The sequence below is a fragment of the Mycetomoellerius zeteki genome, unplaced genomic scaffold (genome assembly GCF_001594055.1).
Source record: "Mycetomoellerius zeteki isolate Tzet28-1 unplaced genomic scaffold, Tzet1.0 scaffold415, whole genome shotgun sequence".
NCBI lineage: Eukaryota > Metazoa > Arthropoda > Insecta > Hymenoptera > Formicidae > Mycetomoellerius > Mycetomoellerius zeteki.
The window spans coordinates 1,237,654-1,263,430 of record NW_017257409.1 but is presented as its reverse complement, the minus strand read 5'-3'; the positions used below and the strand labels follow the sequence as shown (position 1 = coordinate 1,263,430).

The 25,777-nt window shown below is 31.7% G+C and overlaps 1 protein-coding gene across 1 annotated transcript in view; it reads right to left on the bottom strand.

Moving 5' to 3' along the window:
• The window catches only part of LOC108726391 (CUGBP Elav-like family member 2), a 512,320-nt gene that overhangs the window by 14,139 nt on the left and 472,404 nt on the right, over positions 1-25,777 (bottom strand). Inside the window, 2 exon segments of the mRNA XM_018453913.1 lie at positions 86-214; positions 3,281-3,486. Coding sequence (XP_018309415.1) covers positions 86-214; positions 3,281-3,486 — 335 coding nt within the window.

The following is a 25,777-nucleotide window of genomic DNA, read 5'->3' as shown; positions in this document are numbered from 1 at the left end:
TCGTGAAGAGTTCTCGTTCTCGATGCAAATGGAATCTTTGATATCGGCCAAATAGCTTTTATTATAAAATATTAAGTACACGTACGGTTAGGTAATGCGGTGTGATGTTGACTCCCGCGATGTTCCAGAGATTCGTCTGGAGTTGCTGCATCCTCTTCTGGTCCTTTTCCTTTTGCGTATCGGCGAATTTTACGACTAATGGTGACGAACAACCCTGAAAATTGCACGATGCGTTAATGTTGCGTAATTGTAAACAATATATAAAATATAAGAAATGTAAACAACGTTGATTAATGTCGTAATTAAGATTTGACAAAACAAAAATTATGAACAAAAAATATAATGTATGCACACACAGTAATAAATATTTAAACTATATAGAATTATTTAATAGACTGTTATAATTTTTTTTTAAAACGTTTTTCATTGAATAATCTATATCATGATCTATAAAAAAAATTTTTTAAATCTTGTGTTATTATCAATTCAATCTTAAAAGAATTATAAAAATTTATAAAAATAAATCTTACCGTGTCATAACACCAATTAAATATCTCAATCAATAATATGACTGATAAAATGATCATGAATTGAAAGAAAATGAATAAATAATTATTTTTCCCCATTTAATTTCTGTTAAAACTCTAAGAAATATTCATATCTTAAAACTGCATTAATATTTTAGTGATAATGTCTTGCTTTTTGTCAATCCAAATTCTTGAACAAGCTTTTGCTATAATTTGACATTCTTTTCGTTAGCTCAGAACATTAATCGTATTTCGTACCGAGCATCGTTTTACACCTGAATCCGGCGTACATTATTGGTTCAAGTCCAAGTTCAACATTGGCGTGGGAACGGGATTTGCCGGCGATCGAGTATTACGTTGGTGGAAAGAGAAACTCATTCGACGGTACGCGAGACGATATACACACGAATCGCGAGGTCGATGCACTATGTACAATGCGCCTGCAATTGGAGACGCGAAATCGGCGTGCCGGTTGTGCCGGTAGTGACGAATGAGCAAGTTCGAAGAACCTACAGCCGGAAATATTCGTGATATTAAAGTGGAATTGCCTTCGTGCCCGTATGTCTTGGCACACACGCGTTTACCATTCGAAATAGTACATTGCAAAGGCGTATCGTAGCTAAATATATCTCGTGAAGTGATTAATGAAGTTGTTAAGTATTTAAATGAGTATTTCTTATATTAATGAAATAAAACTATGTATCTAACAATTGAATACCGCGAGGCTGCATCAAAGGAAATATCTTGATATTAATTAGATATTTGAATATTTAATATTATATAAACAGATAAACGAAAAAACTTTATATTTCACTTTAAATTAAATAATATAATTAAGATCAAATACATAATATTTAAGAAAGTATCAGTTATACCTAGAAAAAATATTTATAAATTTTTTTGGAAATCGCAAATCAATACAGAATCCATTATTTCCTTGTGAAAATTTTTGTAGAGACTATAGCAAAAGGATAGAATATTCGTTTTAACATATAATTTAATTGCTATATTTTTAACATATAAATAGATAATATCGCAATATAATATTGATAAGTTTTACGATTTTCGAGCGGTACTCTCTATGGAGATTCGGTAATTTACCTGTCCATAATTCTCTCTTTCTCTCTCTCTCTCTCTCTCTCTCTCTCTCTCTCTCTCTCTCTCTCTCTCTACATTTGCGAAAGCTTAAATAGCTGTGGTAGTATGGAGCAATGAAAGAAGGGGGAATAGAAAAGCTTGGCGAGCTTTGAATCGTCAAAGTGTCGACCAGTTCGGCCGTCTTTACTCTCTCGCTCGGTTTTAGTTACCCCGAGTTAAATCGGTATATTTCACTGAGGTGACTACTCGGATTGTAAATGCACACATGGATGTTTCGTCGAGTGACAATGGCATCGAGCCAATACATCCGACGACTCGGTTGAATTGCCATGAAAAGAAACGATCTACGAAGACTTTGTGTGCGACCCGCTTTGTGTCGTCATCTGTCAGTCTTCCCGACACTGTTTTCTCCGCTTAAAAGATCGGAGTCCTCACGACCCAGTTCTTTCTTGCAACATAAATATGAGAGCAGATTGCATGTCCTCATTGGCTCATTATTTTCACAAGCAACTTTTCAAAGAAGTTTTCATTATTATCTTTTAGTTAGTTGTAGAAAACGTAGATGCATAAAAGTCAATGGAAGAATAAAAGATGAAATTATCATTGGATGATAAATTAATGAATGATACACGATTAAAGAAGTAAATAAATGAATAAAATATGTCATATTTTTATAAAAGCTGCATCATCCCTGTACGAAAAGTTGCCACTGTATTCTCAATTTATTATTAGAGATAGAATATTAGATGACGATATTGCGATTATTAATCAAGATGCTATAGCAAAGCTGTTAAAGTTGTAGTAAACTATCTAATAATTTGTACACTAGTTACCATGCTTTACGCATAAAACTTAGAACTTCCTGATATCAAGATTAATTTCTATACTTTGACACACAGATTAAATTACATTAATTATATAAAATCCTTAATTTTTTATTCTTCAAAATTAGGAATATTAACTAATTACAAAATTAACAACTCCAATTATTTTAAAATTAATAACTAAGCTCACGATTTTATTTAACTTTCAAGTATAAGGTCGTATCTAAAAATATTATATACAATAAAATATATATACATAGGTCGTCTGGAAAGTTTTGAGCCTCAACATGAAGATGGCATTACTCGTCAAAACAATTTTGGTACTATAATCGTACATTGTACATACTTTAAAAGATACCTGCGAAAATTGTAGCTACTTCCGGCGCTTAGTTGTTGTTTGACAGTCATTTGTGCCAGTCAATGTCAATGTTTTTATAAAAATGGAAAAAATCGAATATCAGCAGTCGCCATGATAAAAATTCACGAATTGCGGTTCGAATTAATTGACCATCCAGGTATTCACCAGATCTGGCCCCCACCGACTTTTTTCTGTTTCCTAGGCTCAAAGTTTGGCTTGGAGGACAAAAATTTTCATCAAACGAGGTCATCGCATCCGTAGACGCCTATTTTGCAAAGCAAGACGCTCAGTATTATTTGGATGGATTAAAGGGGTGGGAGCATCGCTGGAAAAAATGTATCGACTTAAAGAGAGACTATGTGGAAAAATAAAATTGAATTTGACCGAAAAATTACTTGTTTCTATGTTAGGCTTAAAACTTTTCAGACGACCCTCGTAAATGTTTCCTTTATCGTGTTTATAATTGTACTCACCTCCATTGTCTGGGAATGATGCAGAGCTTTGATGGCATTGATCGCGTACTGCTTACTAGCGAAGGTAACGAAGGCACAGGCTTTACTTTTCCCGGTGCTGTCCCTCAGCACCGAGCATTCCTCGATCATTCCGTAAGCGCTAAACATGTTCCTAACATCGTTTTCTGTGAATTTTTTCGATAGCATCCCAACGAACAGTTTGCGTTCTGTAATGATAAAACATAATTTTCATTAGCAATTGTTTGCACAGTGTCGCGTCATCATAGAATCATCATGAAAAATGAATAAGCGTATTTCGTTAGTAATATGTACGATCTTAATAATTCAATAATAGCACCCGGAAGACAATCGCCTTAGATAATATGTGATTATTCATCCTTGATATGATTATGTACTTAATTAGTTAGTGAGAAAACGTTTGGTTGAGTAATCATACAATCGAATGATTAAAATAGCTACAGTCAATTGTCATTAACAGAATGTATACTATTACAGAATACTATTACTGGGAAATTACGTAGTAGATAAATTAAGTGCATGACTCATTCTTATTGCGCTTCTTATAACTAGATAGTTCAATTAACTGATATTTTTCTATAATTATATGTACTATATATACCTTAAATTATCGAAGATAATTTAAAGATATAATCTTCCCTATTTTTCTTCTTTCTACTTTTTATGTTTATCATGACTATAATAGTCAGGATCATTATTGATTATTTCACAAGTAGCATCAGCACTTTACATGTGCCATTATGGTAATAGAGTTTGCATAACATCAAAAGAATTAGAATATTAAACATGAAAAAAATTCTTTTACCAAGCGTTACGTAAAACTAACTATTTTCCTATTCTTTATACCAAGTTCTGGTTATCTAAACTTGTTAGCGAACTCATTAAAACTTTTATAAATGACATTCATAACCAATTATCATTCATGACATATTCTATGTCATGAATGAAGGAAGGATTAATATTCTGCAGATTAAAGGTTAACAATTACTATCTAATATTCTCGGTTGCGAGTAGTATCATCGATTAATTGAAAAAAAAAACCTGAGTGTTTTATTCGATATTACGTTCTTAAACTTTGACTCACGTCGTCTCGAGCCGAGGTTACAAGTGACATCATGATTTCCCATCTCGCCCACCGTTTAATAAGCGTTTACGGATAATGCGGACAGTGGCTAGCTATGGGCCATTTCACGGTACAGACCAATGGAAGAGGCGACCTGGTCAATATTTGTTTAGGACCGGGAGAAAAGCTTCACCTAGAGAAAAGCCGCTTATGTAAATTCGGCATCGCGGGGGATAGGCTAGGCAAAATACTCGAATATATCTCTCGAGTCTATCCTCGCTTCTCTCATCCCTGTCACGCGTATTCAATTCTCTTATGGATCTTCTCGGTGTTAATACATCGCTTATTCTGCGAGAACGTGGTGTGCATTAAAAAAATCAAAATAATAAAATTTTGCGTTGAAATTATGACGTATTATACACAATGCAAGTTTTTTTTTATTTTTTATCTCAGGTGATGCAGGATACAAATTTTTTTATCTTGTTATTAAAAAGTTTGATTCTCAAAACTATAAATTAATGAAGTTGTACGCTTTAATTAATAATTTGTATGTATACATATATACAAATAAGTTTTAGGAATCAACATTTGCTCAGTAATTATAAAATCCATGTGATAATAACGTTTCGTTTTGTGGAATCTATAGTATATATGAATTTTTTTGCTACAAAGATTAAACCTGGCTCTGTATTATCATTTCTGAGTATTCACTTTTGCATAAATGCTGCGTGTATTAGATATGCAACAGTGACTCGCATCATATTAATTAATATTTCAGTGCCCTAATAATGTGGACTAATGTATTAATATTAATATCGAACTATGCAAATTCGCCGGCCAACAAGAGAGCTAAACACGACGAGCATTAATATGTGAAAATTGTGGCTCGCTGTCAAATGTTGCTATCCAATTCGCGCGATATCAAAGGAACTCGATGCTGCGTTTCAAACTATGCGTAGCCATAGAGCGAATTGAAATCGAGAATACATCGATTTATAGTGCGTGGAATGTATCCATGGAAGTTGATATCAAATTCACGGTACAATTGCGTATGATCGTGTTTCCGGAAATCACCAATACGCTTTATGTGCAAATAATTACGGCCCATAATGCTGACAAATAATGCCATGACTGCATTTTGTAATGCTTACTGTATAATGAAATATAAGAGATATTAATAATATAAAATGTACTGTTTTGAAATTCGTTATTTATTTAAACAATATTAATAAGAATAACAATTTATTTTTATAATAAAGACTTGTACTAATAAATTATATAAATTTTATATATAATATAAAATATATTGCCTTGTGAAATTCGTTATTACATTTAAATAATGATAGTATTATTAGTTTAATATATAATCTTTTATAATATAGTCTCTCTCTCTTCTCTCTTTTATAACAAACTTTTTTATTAATAAAGTTATAACGTTATAGGCCTTACATGCCAATTATTTCCGATTATTTTTATGGTATGTTATAGAAATGATACTGACACGGCGATACCAATTTTAGAGCAATTGTAAATTCTGAAACAAAGCCTTTTGCTTGAAAAATTTGATTCCTGCATCAATTCAATCTATCCGGATAAAAACTTCCTCTTTGCGTTTAACGAAACGTATTTAAGGGGTTGTGTCTGACCGAAACGTCCGAAAAATAACAAAAAAAAAAAATACTGAGACCAGGGGATCAAGGTTTGCCCAGAGGTTGATCCGTGCCGCGGGGAAGAGCAGAAAGGATGAGAAGAGCGCAGAATATATCGGTCCAGACTACAGCAAACTCGTCCGCAGTTAACGATTTAATTAATTTCGCAGCCCCTAGCGACTGGATACCCGCGGTTGCCAACGACGGATCGGATTTCCCGCGGAAATCGAATGAAAATTTTAAGCCCTTTCCCTTCGTGGGGGAAATACGGTGTAAAAAGGCAACCAGCTGGAGAGGGGAGGGAGGGGGCGGAAGACAAATTCTCCTCTCTTCTTCACCCCTCCTGCGTTCCAGCGAAACTGCGGCTTTCGCGGAATGTTTATTAAATACCGAAGGTGCTGGTTTATACCCTCCCCTTTTCCTTCTAAACGGACCTAAATTTTTCGCCCATTGCTACCAAGAGGACGGATATTATCCGTGTGCGAAAGTCAGCGTAACGAATATTTCGAGATCGATCAAGAGTGAAGTCGTGGTCAGATACGAAATAAAGACGAGACATCCGAAACTGTTGGTATCGTCGATTTAATTCACATATAAAAATAATAGGTGTGATTTTTTAACAAAAAAGAGAAACTTATACATATTATTGATCAAGTAGATTGTAGGAGAAAAGTTTTAACAATTAGTGAAGGAAAAAACGAAAAACGAAAAAAAAAGAAAGAAAATATAAGTTAATCATCTTGCCAAAATTGAGATAGAATCAATTAATTCCGTCGTTCATAATTTCGTACTTCTAAATGTTAATAAGTCAATTTTCGTATAATAAAAACATGAAATAGTCACCGTAAATTTGGATTTCTATTTCTCACAGTCAATCGCAATAGAATTTGTTTTAAAATGTATCAGTATCTTTAGAATTCTCGGAGTCAGAACCTTATTAATTATATCGAAACTTTAAAAATAGAGTGCTAATTTCATAGAAGTTCTATATACGTATATGCGAAATACGTGCAATATCTATACAATATATCTATAACAATACGAGTATGGCTAATTCTAGATAATGCCTCTACTACTGTGCCGTCGGGATACTGTCGAGCTTATTGTAATCACATTTAAGGCTATTAACGTGGGAATAAAATAAGAGCGCGATACCAAGCCACTGGTCTCTGTAACTGCATTTGTAATGTAATTCACGTGCAAACTAGATACGACGCAACGTCGGATCATGCAGGCGGATATGAGATGCAGATCGCGCCTGCTGGAATGTTTGCATCGCACCGAATATTCCGTTAGGATGTCTGCGGCACGTCGTCGCGGAATACGTGCATCAAAGTATTGCGCATAGTCTATCGATCGAGCTTTATAAGATCTGCATAATAAACGAACACAATAATATAGAAGTCATTATAAATTACAAGTACTATGCAGCTTTTCATGCTAGCACAAAATGGTTTGCACAATTGTTCGATTATTAGTTAGAATTCGAAAGATATGTAATTTACACACTTTTTTTATGTAAAAAGCAATCCACAGAGAGAACATAAATTAACAGTAATATTACGTTAGTGTTACAATTTCCTGTTTAACGATGTAATTGTTATATACAATATGTGTTATATTACATTTACATTGTTGAGTGAGAAGTTATAATATTGATATAATTACTATTAGTTTGTTTTCCACAGGAACTGTGGAATAATGCACTATTCAATTATCAGCTCTAAATTCACCTTACCCTAAAATGTTAATAAAATTTAAAATAATTAAATAAATTTTTTTATATTTATACCGTTTGTACAAGATAATTTTTCAAGTGTTGAGTAAAATTTACAACATATTTATAATGTGTGATAAGAATATCATAGATATAGATTATATCAAATAATCTTTGTCGTTATCAAAGTCAACATCGGAGAATTATTGCTAACATAATTTGTTTTTACTAGCTTCATGTGATGAAAAGCAATTTGTTTACATTCCGTAAGATTAGTCAGTGTTAATGATAATTTACTCGTATCCGCGAGGAAGTTCGATACAAACAGGTGTCTGACTTCCACAAACGAAATGCTTGTGGCCAACCGATGGCCAACGCGGTCGCTTGTGTTCGATTTCCTTCTATGCATCTCACGGGCCCATTCACAACTTGTACAATTAAATCGCAGCCTGCGAAACGTGATAAGTTTTCCAACGAATATCCGAGCCAGACATTTCAAATCGATCGTCGTGCTCCGATATGCAACTAGCAACCTTCCACGCCATCGTTTCTTACTCGATTTCGCCTTTTTCGCGGCACGATGCGCCGAAGCGCGAGACGTTGCGAATGAACCAACGCTCTTACAGGCCGGAAAAAAAGACCAACGTGAGATTAGGATCATGCATGCAAATGCGGACAAGCGAGAGAGTATTGGAATTTCGTGTTGAAAGACGTTTCGATGTGCCTTTTCCGAAATGCGGCAGAAGAACGAGTTTCTGCACGCTACGCATCGCCGGAAGTACAACGTGCTCTATGATTTTCGTTAGTTCATTTTTAAGACTAAAGCTTCATTTGTCGAAGATCCTGAGTTATTACATCCAAATGGAACTTCAAAATTAAAAATGTTACAAAAATGACAATGAAGTCGTCAAGTAATCCTTAATTGTGTCCGAGGAGAATTATTTTCAATTTTGGAAGAAAATTGCATAATCCAATATGATTTAATCGGATCTGATACATATAGAGGGTAATGCATAAAATTATTTGTTGTATAAATAGAATAAATTAAAAATTTAGTCATATAACTTTCAAGATTGAAACTTGAATAAAAAATCGACGAATTTAATTTTTCGTTTTTTAATTATTTTAAAATTATAATAATTTATATTAACTAATTTAAAAAATCAAAATACATAAGATATAAATTAAAAATCACTGAAAATATAAAATGTACACATCTTATCTTTAAGAAATTCTCATTATCTTGGATAGCCGATTTAAATTTTGAACATTCACTTTAAAGCTTGCTGGAATATCTGTGAAACGTATCTCGAGATTATCTCTTGGTGACTTTTTACGGCTATACCTAAAGCTATTTAGAGGAAGAGAAAGTTTGCAAAACGTGAGTTTTAATTAAAAACATTTTTCTCGAGTAGCATAATCGTTTGCTTCTCTATGAATACTGATTATTAATAATCATTAAACCTGGCTTCTTGCCACTAAGGAGGATTAGATTTGTCTCATTGCTGGTTTCGTATTCACTGTGTAGTGCATAGCCGCGCCAGGAATATTCTTGCCCTCTTAGCGCTACGGCTTTTAGGCCACTTATTTCTTTCAAGAAATAAGAATTGATAGCGTTAATTCACTTACAGATTCACATATGCCAGGCGCATGAACTGCTTTCTATCTATAGAATAAGCTACGGATTTGCTATATATGAAACAGCATCTGTGAATCTTTTAGTTATAAAGACAACTATCTGTAAAGGAAAAACAATTTTATAAAAACATGGATTTCAAGCATTTTTAAATATAATTATAAAAAAGAAAAGATCTATATGAATTAAAATGCTGATAAATTATGATCAGGACGCCTAAAAATAAATTATTAAATCGGGAATTGAAAGAAATTCACACATCTTGAAGCCAATCTGGCAACCGATGTGTCGACAGGTGTATCCACCTCGCGTTTGGTCACAATTATGCAGTCATTAGTATGTCGCAGACGAAGTTCCCAGGAAATGACGTCAGAGATAGGTAGCGATTTATAGACAGCTTGGAATTCCGATTAGCAAACGCTTTGACGGTTGCAATAGTAAGACCGTAAATTACGCTTTATGATGTACGGAATTACAAAGGAGACAATTATTGTTCTGTTTTATGGAGTGACATTTACGGACAGTAGTCATAATGCAGTGATGCAAACTTGCGGTCCAATGAAAATACAAACCAATCCTGTCACAGTGATTAATACGTAGACAGTGATAAACGAGTCAGTTAGAGAAGGCACCTGCGAACGAAACTGTCTTAGCACATGCATAGTGTAGCCTGTATAACTGTCCTCATTCCCGTTTAAATTATTTGCCGGGAAACCAGAGTATTATTTTTCATTTCAACCATGCGTAACATAATTTGCAGTATTAGATTGAAGTTCGCATTCTATTCCACAGCACATTTACTATCATATGAATATGTTCAATCTTATACTTAGAAAGCAACACAACATGTTTCTTATAAAACACATTTCTATTAAGAACGACATGATACATCTATTTTAATAATTTAATTTTTGAATAAACGAATCATTTTCTATTACGAAAATATATTCAATTGTAAACAGAAACTTATGTGAATACAGAAGACCTAACAATAAGTAGTTCTATTTAAGAAATTTTTATAAACAGTTAAGCAAAACAACTAATTTCGTCAGAATGAATTTTACGAAGCTTTGAAAGAGCTGAGAATTGCCATTCTGAATCCTCTACCAGAGACTAACATACATTTCATGGAAACCCTTGTCACCCTCGTGACCACCAAATATCTTCCTCGCGATCGCACAACCGCTGGTGAGAACAAATGACGCCATAAATCGTGGATCGCGACTGCGAGAGCCAAGTATCATCGTTAAGGACGTATACGAAGGATACGAATGATGCCTCATACACGCCGGAATAGTAGACGAAGTTTACCAGTACCGCGTTTATTCCTAGTAGACTACGAAGACCCATAAGCGGGTACATTAATTGGGCATTTGTATGGGATCCGGTGTCTCGTGTTGCTTCCGGTTAGTTCCTGTAGTCAAAGCCATTATGCTATCCTTGTCTTCTTGCACGTCCTTTCACCGGAAAAGTCTCCCTCTTTTCGATGTACAATTCGTTCTGCTTACCGCTTCTTCAAAGTTACCTTCTTCGTTCTTCTTTGTAAAGATGTTCGCTTTTTTATTAAACAAGAAAAAGTTTCTCTATACATATATATGTATATATTATATTTTTTATAGAAATAATAATCATTAATATAATTTAAAATGTTGTTATTTAAAATAGAATAAGAATTTAAAAAGGTGCCAAATTTTCTTAATTACAAATTTAAAATATGTTTAGATTATGTTGTATATTATTGTTCTAACGCTTTAAATTTGCTTATTATGTTATAATTATTTATTCTAATAAATTATTATAAAGTCATCTTATTATTACAAATTACGCTTTAAGCTACGTTATTTATAAATCTATCTTATTTTAAACTTTGCATATTATAATATTTGATAACATTACATCATTAGTATTTTACTTTGTCTTCCAAGAATATACTTCTGCTCATAAAATCATCAGCGCATACATATTTGCCCGTTTCTTTTTATCTGACGAAACTCCGAAACGTTCTTTGCATACGAAATCATCTACTTTCAAGGGCTTCAACAAAGACGACTTCTCGAATACTGAAATAATTTTTGTGGCCTACTTTCTTTTAACGCTATTCATGACGTTGCAATTACGTACGTTGGTCTTGTCTTAGATATCACTCCTTTACTTCGAAAAACAACTAAAAAATAATTAAGTTTCTTAAATTAGAAAAGAGGAAAAAGTGTTTCCCAATTTGAGAGAAAATTATTGACTAATCAAATAATATCAACAAAAGGAATATATTCTTAAAGGAAATTCTTAACATGATCAAATGTTATTTCAGTTTCACAATTCTTAAGAAACATCCCTTTTTGAGTTGTAACAATTTTGATGATTTTTTTTTAAACTATCCTTTTTGAATTGTAACAATTTTGATGATTATTTATAAAACTAAATTAGTTCACTTTTGAAGATTAATAGAATAATATATACTTAACTAATTTATAATAATATTCGAATATCATGTTTTTGAATAGTGTCATTTTTGAAATGAAGATCGATATTTTAGTCGTATTATTTTGCTTCTCTCTCTTCATTATCTTTTTATCAAACTGAAAATGTTATCCTTTCTAAAATCAGTGCATAGTTAGTTTCGATTAATCATATCAAAGAGAAAATACATGAAAATCTTTTGAAAATAATAGATACATAAACGTATTTTGTAAATCAAATCTGTGATATAATTATAGAAATTCTCGCTTTTGATGCAAATACTATGCTCTATAAACATAATTTTCTCATCACAAACTTAATTTTCTTGTTACTAACTTAATTTACATAAATTTGATTTCCGCAAACTCATAAATTTAATTTTGCTGATATAAATATCATTTATTCGGTACGAGTAATAATACAAGTTTAATATTATTATTGAAACTTACATTTATGATAATAAGTTTAATCGAATTTTTTCTATTAATAGTTGACATTGTATAAAAACATAATCGCTCGAGCTTTTAAAGAGAATGATATTACAACCTCGATACCTTAGCAATGATTTGCATAATGGTTAATATTTACGACATTACTTGATCTCCATGCAAAATAGCAGCATCGATTATTTATGGTTACGAAAATCTAATCACACATTAATGTTTATTCCATTCATACATGACAAACCTTAGAAAAAATGTACATATATCATTTATTTTATAAAGACCATTATTTGAATTTTATTTAAATTTCTTCCAATAGAATTCACTTCTAATATTATGCATTTAATACAAATAAAATTATACAAATTCTTGTGTAAAAATTTATTTATCATTAAAAACAAGATGAAAAAATATTACATAAAAAAAACGTATTGCAAATGATAACTAAAATTTACACAATTGTCGTAAAATTAAAAATTTACTTTCATGAGATATGACCACGTTTTTCACTTTTATTAAAAAAAATTAATACTCTATGTTTCTACAAGTGCAATGATTGTTTTAGCCTGCAAAATTCTTTTAGCTGTTATTACGTCTGTAGGATCATGCAGACACACAGCGGACATTAATCTCCGACTATACCGCTTACTTATCATATGCATGTTGCTATGCAAAACCTCTATGAATATGTAAAACATGGGTCAACCAGTACGTTCTTTGCAGAATGAAATTGTCGTGAGAACAGCACCGGTTTCGTGGCCACTCCCGACCTTCGAAATCTTCCCCATTTCTCCGTTTTGCTCACGCCGCGAAATTGCAAGCCGTGAACAAGAACTCGATCGCCTCGATTGCCCGATAATCATCGGTCCTGATAATCGTGTAATTACTCGATTAACCATACGCGTTTAACCGTAATCGCTCCTTGGTTGTTGCAATAGACGCATTAACGTGTTGCCAAGTTACATGCAAGATATGCCATCATCAAAAATTGTGTGAGAAGGCTTTTCCTACGTTGTTCCTTTATTTCTTTCCATCTTTTAAGGCTCGTGATCACTTACCACGGATCTTCAGATTGATGACGTCAGACACGAGAAAACATATAATGAAAATTTTTACAAAAAGTATATTAAAATAAAAATATTTTTCAATAAAACGTTTGTATTTGATAGAGTACACTTATAAAATATATCGAAAACTTTTATTTCGGAACAGAATAAAATATTCATCTCTCTCTCTCAATTCGACAGCTGTCATATAACCTGTTTCGTTTTCTAGTTAGACATAATTCAATTTCAAATACATGATTATTTATTGATCACTGGAACACAAGCGAAATTTACAGCATATTTGACAATTCTATTTTGTTGATTGCAAATGTTGTTTTATTAAATAGTACTCATATTTTAATATAATTTGCAAGAATTTTCTTTATGTATTTTTCTCACTTCTGACATCACAATCCAAGATGATCCTTTAATAAACAGAAAAAAGCAGGAGTCTTAAAGGAAAAAGCATATTAATAATAATGCAGCACAAATAAAATATCTTTTGTTATATACATGAAAAGGACAACGAAAATATACTTTTACTGTCGTGTAATTATGTTTATTAGCATTTATCACAGAACGTAAACAACGAATAATTATACTATTTCAAGCTTAATTAAAATCAACTTAACATAATCATTTGAATGAATTTGCATAATTCTATGATCTTCAACATTTTATTATAAATTATCATTAATGAATATATAAAATATCCAAGGTTCAGTGTCTAGCGAAAAGAAACATTTAAATACAAAGTCCGAATATTATGCAATCTTCTATGTCCATTGCAACTATGATCGACACATCAATCCATGATTTATAATTTGTAATAAATTATATCTATTTTTTAAATACGTTTTTATTCACTAACGTGTCATTTAATATAAATTTACAATTATATGATATATTTTGTATGTAATTATTCAAAGAAATATTACGTTCAATACTTATATATATAAAATACTTATAGAACCTGTATTTTTTGGAAATTCGGAGATTATGAAGTTGATACATAACAACTTACTATAATGTAAAAATACGTAACTAAACTTTTAATTTGTAAGACAATATAGAAAATTACATTAAAGAAATATAATATCTTGTAATAAGTTACTTAAAATTATTTCGTAATAATATGATAAATTAGTATTGTCTATCTAGCAATTAATCAATAGTAGTCATATGAGTATAAAAATTTAGTGCTGTTATATTACAGAACGTAAACAACGAATATACAGTCGGAATGTAATGAATCCTAGCAACATAGATACGTATGAATTCTCAGCGTACTTCCACTCGAGGTGGAAGCTAATATTCTTCGCGGGCGGGCGAACATATGCGGCGCAAATGAGCACGTTGAAAATAAGTCGCGTAAAGTTGCTTTCGCAACGACTCGACAGACGATGGACGAAGAGGTACGCGCCTATATTGCAGTCAAAAGATAACGGCGTGACGACATTACGTGGCGCATTTATGTCCGTTGAGACCTTTAAACGATAGTTTAAAATCTTCCATACTTAAATAATTTTATACATATTACATAATAAATAATATAAAAATATACGCACATAGTATATAAAATTATGTACTCGTATATTAATAATAATATATTTATACACTACCACTCAAAAATTTGGAGCATCTCAAAACCTCTTTTTGGAAAAAAAATTTAGTCCTACACATTATTCGTGTAGAGTAATATGGGATTTCTGTCACTCCAACATTATATTATATTATCTTAATTTTTATTGTTTTCTTTAATGATTCATAATTAAATAAAAATTGATACTATTCTGTACACCCTTTAAATACAGATAAATACAAAATAATTTTTTTAATTGTAAAATAATTTAAAAAACATGTGTATAAATAACGCGCATTCATGTATATTTAACTTTCTAAGGTGGGGGTGTCCTGGAGATCTCACACGAGTAATAAAAGGTTAATTTCAACTTTATTTATTAACGTTGTAAATATACAAAAGTTTATTTTCAATCATAAATTTTATTCCAATAGTATACATTCAGAAATAAAAATTGATTTACAATATTTTTAATAAAATAATTATATTAATAAAGAATAGTGTTTTTATTTAAAAACTATGTAGAGTGCTTCAAATTTCTGAAGTAGTACACATCAGTAATGCCAACTAGAACTAATCTGACGAAATACAAGGATAGTTAAGAGACTGGATTGACTCCATTGAGATAATTTTCAATTATAAATTAAATAATTAATGACTGAATTTTGTTTATTAAATATTTATTTGTTAAATTTAATAAATTTAATAAATTTGATCAAATTTAAAATGCAGTGTCTGTAAAAAATTATCATATTTTTTATCATTTAGCTTTTTCTATTTTTTACAGCTTTTCGCTTTAATTTCAAATTGCGCTCGATGTATCTGAGGCTAAATATCGAGCAATGTCGAGCCGGTAAATGAGTCGCTACAGGTAGCTGTTCCACGCATAGCTGTGTGCACAGTTGTGTACGACGGTATGCGGCTATTCCATCGTACGGTACCATCGTGCGGGACATACAGCAACGAGTCGAGTCGAGAGCCTAACCAAAGAGTAATCGCAATCCCTTCTTGCGCAACCAGATAGCCGCTTTCTGCGAAACCGTTTGCCTCGTCGTGCAAGACAAGAGAGCAAAGCTCTCTCGTGCGGACCGACTCTCCGATTTGATTCGGCTGAAACATTTCGCTAGTATCGCCGGTGTTCCCTTAAATGAAATGCCCGGTTGCATCTCCGAGGGTAAACGTTCCCTCTTTAGATATGATCTAAGATTCCTTTCGTGCACGCTGCTTCTTATTTTCAAGATTCGTGCCATTATTATCTTCGACTTTACCCGCCGATATTTTGTCGACCAGAGAATTATCTCAATATTTTTACTACTTACTTCCGCGATCGTGATAGAGTCTGTGCATACAGACTCTACGATCAGATTTGAAAAGTTCAAGATGTAAAGAAAAGGTTTCTATAAAGTAAAATTTACAATTATTATGTTTCTTCATTTTATGAAAAAAAAATAAAAAATAATTTCTTAAAAATTTTAAAATTTAATTACTAAAAAATACTTTTCATTGTTAATATGTTCATTAATTATTACTTTAATCTTCAGTCTGATAAATTACATCAAAATAAATTTAATAAAAAATTCCTTCTTTAGATTATATTATTTCTTTGAATATGTTTCATTAAAATTAAAGTCATTTAGATCAAATAGAGTTACGTTCGCTTATGAAATGCGAGTATCTTAAATATTTCAGGGGGATAAAAGTCCTGTCCGTATGATAACATTTTTAATATCGAGACCGGTACGGGTACCAATTTTCCTCGCGACGACTAAAATTACTTTGGAATATCGTTTACATACCACGACCATACTTTGCTTCGCTGCGATCATTAAAACTCGACGTACCTTTGAAGGATACGGTTTCGTCGTGACTTCAAACATGATTCCTGCGATGCATTGCGCAGATAGGTATGGAAAAATGTCACAAGTTTCTTCAATATATATTTTGCTGCACTTTGAGTCGTCCGATTCTTAAATAATATTTTTGACCTACATTTTTGTTGCACGGTTAAAAGGAAGAATGTACGTTTTACGTACATAAAGAATGTTCATATATTACATACGTAGTATTTCATATATTTTTATCCAATATTTCGAGTAGAATATTTCAACCTTATAATTATTACCGAAACATTTATGGAATTTCACAAATTTAATTTATATGTAACCTGTATGTAGATAATTAAAAGTATTCGTAAATTGTATCAAAAAATAAAATATGAAACAACACTTTAGATGTATCATATTTTATTTATAATATCTTTAATAAATATAAATTAATTATATAATTATGAAATTTCTTTATACACAGTTATAATCTCAATAACGTGACTAAAAATAACAAATGCTATATTTTCTATAATTAGGATAATTAGATGGCCATCGGTATTCAAACGAGATATTCTTATAATTGTTCTACGAATTTGCCGAGATCATGTCTATGTTTCGCGCGCGGCGTTACGCAAATGCCTGCAGGGCGTTGTTTCGCACAGGTTAACCAGTGTTATTGCGAACGAATGTTCAAGGATAGGCCGTCAGTTTCGTGCGCCTCGAACGGGGACGTAGTCGAGTGCAATAGCATTGCGAATTCTGGAATCATCGAATAAAAAAAGGAATGATGATTCGCGTGTTACATCAGCAGATAGAACGGAATGATTACCTCCCGTGAAACAACGATTCATGATTACCGCGCTTGGCTATTTTCGGAACGCATAATCGCACAACGCGTAAACTAACTGCATATTGCGTTCCGCGATACCGTTCTACAGTGAGATCCTTCTCGATGGCTGTTTAAGAATTGTCTACATTTGATTTTGAAACAATATGTTTTTGCTGTGACATCCTGTGAAATATTCGAAAATTCAGTTTTAATTTCTGTCTTGTTTAGAAGAAATAATGAGCAATAATTATATAATTCTCAAAAAACAGTATAGAAAGATTTCTTTGAAGAATTAGTATGAAGTGGCAAGTTCAATCATTTTAATCTATCTTCAAGAATCTCGCATCATAAGTAATACGAAGTCGTTAATCGAGTTTGATTGATGATCGATTGAATGTCTCTTTTCACATTATAATAGTTCTGCTTATGGCACAGAAGGGAAATTAATTAACCACAGATTAGCGTTAATTTACATCAGCGTAACCGGTAGAGTACCGGTCTGTAAAACGATGCAGCCTCTCGAATGCAGTCCTGAATAAACGGTGCGCGATAATATGCCACGTATCCTGGAATTTCACACCAACCTAAGCAAGGAGGACGCAAAGGAAAAGCAATACTGACGTCCATTTCAAGGTTGACGTCATCGTACCAACTAAGATTGCTTCCATCAGCCAACGTTACGCGGCGGAAGGATTACTTGCGTAACGAAAACGACACGTGAATGCGCGCAAGCGGGCGATATACATATACTGATGCCGACATCCTCGAGGATCCTTTTCTCGACATAATGCGAGCGTAATTAACGTCTTGACGTTAATTCGGCCTTCACCTGTTTTCAATCGCGAGCGATTGCAATTTGATTAGATAAACTGGGTCTGACGGTAGCCATTGCACTCACCTGCAATTTGCGCGTACTGCGTTACGAACGAGCGGGTTGTGCCGCGTTTACGCGACCGTGATCGCGAAATGTTGGCGGCCACCGAGTCGAAATGCCGGGTATTCGTTATTGGGTCGATCAAATGAACATCCACGTCAGACTCTCGTGTAATTTCTAGTTATTAGTTACTACGTGCCTGTGGGCGTAACTATGAGGCAGGAAATAGAGACGAAAGAAGAGGTAAAACTGATACACAGCTGATTAGAGTCTAATTCTATGCATTCTGATTTCTTCTGCATAAAAAAATAAATACTTATATTTTCATAACACGTAGTAAATATGTTTAATGTATGATAATGCATGTTTGCATCAAATATTTAAATGTGAAAATAGATGGCAAATAATGTATGGCAAACTATCTCATTGTCAGTACATTTCCAAACTAGCAATATTTATTACTACACGGAACAAATTTTTCGTTACATTTTACTGCAAAATTCCTTATAAATTTTATCATGTTTAGTGATAAACGTGTAATTTTGGTAACCTATTAAATATTATCGGAAATAAAAGGAATTTTTTAAATATACAACAAATATTTTATAAATTACATAATAAAAATTATCAAGCAAATTATAAATGTTTTAAGATAAAATATTTAAAATGAACATCGTAAAATTTATATATTACATTTTAATACAGATTAGCTGTCATTATACAGCAATATTATTACATTATGGCAGACATATCTGCCAGGATTTCTGTATTAATTTTTGTACACAATATCAAATAGACAGTTGAGTTGTACATAATTAGCTACATATATTTATGCAACTATTTATTAAATCATTAAAAAGATTATTTGACTGAAAGTATGATATCAGCATTTATTTATACAAAAAGTTATTAAAGATTTTTTTAACTGATTAATTTCTCAAACGTATTAACAATGCATCTAATATTTTAAATATTTCAAAAAATTTATGACGATTCGATTCTAAATAAAATTACAGCATATCAAGTTTTACAAGAAAATGATACAAGTAAAAAACTTGACACAATTATGTTCTCTCTAATATAATTTACATTATGTGTTTTACACACATTAGCTACGGTTCCAAGATTATAGTAAGATTTTATTTATCAATTTTAATAATCATTCAATTTTAGTAATCATTCTCTGTATCGTGAAATGCATTATCATGTAAACGTTAGATGATTACGTTGTTTACACGTGATATATGACGCGAGTGTACAAGAGGACCGCAAATATCTAAAGATCGGCGCATGTCATGGTCGACTTAAACGCGAGTTCATTAACTGTTATCGCTGCTAGACGACTGGTATTTCTATATTTAGCAAGCCTTTATCAATGATGACCCATTTAAGGATAACAAATATACTATACACTACATGCGAATACACTCTCTTTGAGCATATCAAGATAAATGTCCCTTCGAGTGTACTATCAGATATTTTTACATAATTGCTTTACTAACCACGTATAGTATAAAAATAGCGATGAAATGCTAGAAATAGATCAAAATTTGTACACGCAAGATAAAGTTGGCATGCCAAGAATTCATTAATTATTTTTTGTAAAAGAATTTTCCTCTTCTTCGCTATATTTAAATTCCAAAGCAAATCGCTATATGTTCCTGATTCCAAGATATATTTCTAAAAATCTCCCAAATAAACAAATGCAAATAACAGATATACCTATATCTACATATATCGTCGATAAATTTAAACGTTCAAATTAGAGACGTATACGTTACAAATGCATTACTAAAACTTAAATAAATATTCGTACAAAAATTTTATTTGGCGCCACTTATTGTCTAAAAAGTTACGTATAAAAGTACAGCAAAATATGATAATTCCACTCCATAAACCATTAAAAACTAAATAATGTATCGTTTTGTTTTTGTTTCAAGGCGTTTAATAATAAAATTTTTTTACTGATGTTGGTTGATATTGGTTTTTTAGCTGATTTTTTGGCAGAAGGCTATAGTATACAAAAAAACTTCAGCAGAAAGATGTAAGCAGTAAGCAAATTAACATTTTAGATGTGCTATTACTTACAATTAATTATTGCTTTACGTCTCAACTGTGATTGGCCAATTCGCTTATCAATTACGCCTTATTGTCTTACAGTTTTTTGTGTGCCACAACCTTGATATTTTTAACTGATATTGTATAGTCAAAACATCTTTAAAAACAATCTTGAAAATATTATTTATCATAAAAAAATTAATGAAAACAGTTCAATGCAATATTAATTAACTCAAGTTTCACATTCAATATTTTATATTAATTGATTATGATTTTATCGAAATTGATAAAATTCGTGATATTATCAACACAAAATTATCCGATGTAAATGATTTGGTATCTTCACTAAAATTGTAAAAAAATAACGATGATGACAGAGCCTAATGTTTATTCTAATAAATATTGCACATCACCAGCTGAAATGGATTTCTCAAAGCCTTCAGTTTTTACTAACCTGCTTTATCTCTCTCTCTCTCTCTCACTCACTCTTTTTCACGCGCGCGTAATAACGGTCTCCATTGATAAATTTCTGGAGCCTGTTGGCTGCAATGACCGGCCACAAAAACAAGCATTACATACAAATGCTGTGCGCAGAATTATTTTTTTTCTTTTTTTCTTCTTCGTTACAACTCCCTTCTATCAAGATTTTCTCTTATGGGTACATCATTGATCATCATTGAAATAAACTAATGAAACTACAAAGCTTGTACTGAGGAACTTGCGTCATATATCTAATGTTAAATGTGAGTGGTTTTTATCTCACTCATATGTTGCAGATCTTTCATATCGCGTAAATAAATATTAAAACTGACCTACCACATATTTAATGTTGCGTTATTAAATAAAAACGTAAATAAAAATTTAATAAATGTTTCTTCTTATTATTAAAAGATAGAAAAAACATATGAACCTTTTTGAAAATTTTTATCCACAGACGGATTATTTTGATCAAAAGCGTAAATAGATAATGCACTATTTATTTAAACTTCTAAAAAGTAATAATAATTTACTAATAGATTTTTCGATTTAGACAAATTTTGTTCTCTTTGTAGAAAAAAATAGTAGTACTTTTTTTTTAACAATATTATATTTTATTAACATTTAAATTACCATTTTAATAATATAAATTCTTAACAAATAACTTTAAAAATATTATTTTGCTTATAATAAAAGATTACCGAAAATCGAAAACCGAAAATACGAACATGCAACATACACTATTATACGATCTATAAAATATATTTATAATACATAAGCTGAAAATTAATGAATCTATAGCATTAAACGCGACAAAGAGAAGAATTCAACGCAGCAGATAAAGCGGAATGAATTATTATATGATTGAAATGATTGTCGAATAACAGATGGAAATTGAAATTGCTATTTGCGATGGCTTGGAATAGTAAAAAAATATGTCTGCAGAGCGCTCTATTTTTCAGTGATTTAGTCGCGCTTGCTGGGTAGGAATTCGCCGACCGTAACGAATTACGTGATTTTTCAGGGACGGCACGACTAGCGATACGAGTGAAAGCGGAACACGCATGCACATGTGAGTTAACGTGCAAAGAAGTGTCACAAGTGAAATCCTTCTTTACTACATCAGTTCGGATCGTTTCCTCGATTTACTTCTGTATTTCCTTCGATATGAACTCTATCGATTTATTTCGATTATAAATCGTTCAATATATAATATTCCATTAAATTAATGTCAGTATTATATTTGAAGATGACAAAAAATAATTTCTTTTAACCTCAAATTTAAATTTAGGAAAATTATTAGCAACCTCAAATATAATACGAGATATTTTTTCCAACTATGATTCAATTAAGATACATTATAAAATAGTTCTGAATAAGAGATATGAACTTCGATTATTTTCTTTATCTTTTCTTAAAAGAACAATTTTCAAATAGCTTTTCAAAATAAACTCGATATCGATATGATTTTATCTAAACTGTAAGATGTACGATAAGATATATCGAAATAAAAGTTTTACAATAAGAATAAAACTTCATAGTAATATATTGAGAGTTGAAAGAGAAATTGATTAAAATTAGAAAAGTAAATGTGAAAAGTTAAATATGAAATAAAATCACATCATGTTATTAAGTTATTTCCTACAGAAATTTAACCAAATTCATCCTTATCATTTGCATAATCATCAAGTCAAAGTCACAAAACGACAAAACAGACAAGGCACTTTAATCAAATGCAGCCGCTTATCGCACACGAGCCAAACGATGCGAAGACTGGTGCTGGGGCCAATGACCACATCTCGATCAGCTGAGACTAGGTCGCATGCAAATCGTAAAGCAACGAGGCGCCTTCTCCCTGTCATTGCCAATTCATTTCTCTGCGGAACGTAACCGGCGAAACCGCGAAATTGCGACTCCAACATTGACCTCGACTTTTAATTGACCGACCTTTAATTGACCTACTCTCATTATCGTCAATTTTGGATTCGTGAGTTGTCCTATGACATTACATAAACTCTCAAATTGCGCAAGTTTTGAAATAATAGACAAATCTACTTATTTAAGTATCTTATTCCGTTTAATAATTGACATAACTATGTTTAATAATTGAAATAAAAAATGAAATTAGTGATTTATATAATCACTGTCATTTTTTCTAATTTAACCCGTATATTGCCTAAGCATCTAATTAAATCAAATACATACAATAAATAAGATGCAGACTGATAAAAATGTGGATATATATGTACAGAATGTACATATATACAGGGTGTTTCCAAATTAAATCGCAAAACTTCGGGAGCGTGTAGAGGAGTAAAAAACTAAGAAAAAAAGTCCTATAGACATATGCTCGTTTTTGCTCCGTTTCAGAGAAATCGAAAAAAAATGTTTATATTTCTTGCCATATCTAGCACCGACATATTTGATTACATTTTCCACTTTCTGTTATGAATTTGTCAGTCGCTCTTTGAAAGCCTTTAATAGTAGATGAATTTTGTCTTTTGCAATATGCCGCGTACGTATTCTAATAGTGAATATGCTGATATGGTTTTTGTATACGGTTTCTGCAACGGTAATGCTTTAAAGGCCTGGCTGCTACAAGAGCCGTGTTTGACAGATGCAATGCTTGTATTGCTGCAAGAGGTGCACATTTCGAACAAAATATGTCTATAGGACTTTTTTTCTTAGTTTTTTACTCCTCTACACGCTCCCGAAGTTTTGCCATTTAATTTGGAAACACCCTGTATATATGTATTATACATATATATATATAATAAATCCATATTTTTATTTTGTCTTATTTATTGTTTCTTAGAAATTGCATAACACATCAAAACTTAATTTATATATAATTTACAAGTTCCATTTATATAATTACATATTACATTCAATATGTAATTACATTTTAACATATAATTTCGTATATGTATATATTCTACTTTGATTTCGTAATTTCCATTTGCTCTCGAATGCATATGAACTATTGATAAAGAGGAGATTGAAGAGATCGAAGACATACTCCAAATCGTGATAGCGAAGGAAGTCGTATCTTGCGGTTACGTTTAAATGTCGGGTAAGAAACTCGTTTCGTTGCCGGTCTACTGACACACTGACGCGATGTCTTTTCGCATCGCACGGAACCTTAACTTTCCTGAGTTCGTAAAGTTGCGCTTTTGAGAGAAACGCTCGAGAGCTCTGTATTTCGCGGAATAGAAAACGACATCGCATTGCCGTAGGAAGGACACGATGCGAAACGAAACAATGTCTCGCCCTACCGCGCACGAGAAAATTAATTTTTTAACATCACTGAAAATATATGTGAATGCATATTATGTCCTGAAAAATATTATGACCGACGTGCAACTTCCTCTAAACATGAATTTCACGAAACAATGTACCTACATATTATATAATGGAATGCAACAAAGTTACTAACACACATTAATAAGTGTAAAGTTACAAGTAAAAAATATTTACATACTTCGAGTATAGATTTTTAAATAAAAAGTTTTAGAGAACGTAAAAAAAGGCATTTCTGGAATAGATATTCAATAAATTTATGAAAAAAATGTTAATTTTTTTTTATCGTAATATATATAATTTTAAAGTACATATTACAGATATTTTACGACTAATTTATTAAATACTTTAGATTTCTATTATATGTAACCATATTAATTTTTCATGAATAGTTGAAGTGGATTCAGAGCTCTCCTAAATCAAAATTAGATATAGATACCTAATGTACTAGATTACAAATTACAATATTGCGTCATGCTCCAATGTCTCAATCAACCAATTCTCAATTTTTTTGATCGCCTTGAGCGGGACGTGACAAACGTGCTAAGTAGAACTGCACAGTCTATATAAACGGAGTTACGGTGGAAGAAATATCGCGCCACCATCGCTGCTTGCTAATGCAACCAAGTGCATTAGAAACGTGCAGTTTGTCAAGCATCGACGTGCAAACGTAGTGACTCGTCTCGCTTACGCAACCCATTAGCACACACATACGTCAAAACACGTACCTGACTATACTTAACTCCTCGCTAGTCGTTTCATTGCTGATGCGATTGCAAAGGATACAAGCGAGTCATCGCACGTCATAAAAATGGCGCATTTAAGATAACGCAATTCATTGCTCTTTAGATATTCGCGTTCATACATTTGTTTCAGTTGCAAAGTTACATGACTTCCTGAAGAAGATTCTAGTTCGTATTATGATTCAATGAATAAAAATGATTTTGACTAGATAACTTATGCAACAGGAATCTAGCCAATTTAAAAATTTATCAGCTACGCATATGGAATGATTGAATATTAAATGCATTAATTAGAACTGATATTTTTCGCAATAATAAAAATTCTTTGCAGTATTTTATTATCACTAGAATTTTATTATTAGATTATTCATATCATTATTAAATTGACGATCAATTTAATTTGTGATATTATTTCAATTACAGTTTATGATTGCGTTTCAACTCTGACAGTAATTTAGTTTATTTAACTAAAAGATGTATTTAAAATTTACATAGAAATATTATTATGGACTAAAATCTAACTTCGATCGTATTTAGTTTCTTACTTATTTATGTTATTCATATATTGCAGTTAGTTTAACTTATTATTGTTATCTTACTTGAATTATTAAATAGATTACAATTTATATTAATTATATATTATTAAATAAATAAGGAAAACATAATAACGTATATTTTTTAAAGAAAATTTGGAGAATCTATTTCTCAATTTCGCACATTTAGCATCAGTTCTTATATACACGTGTGTGTGTGTGCGTGCGTGCGTGCGTGCGTGCGTG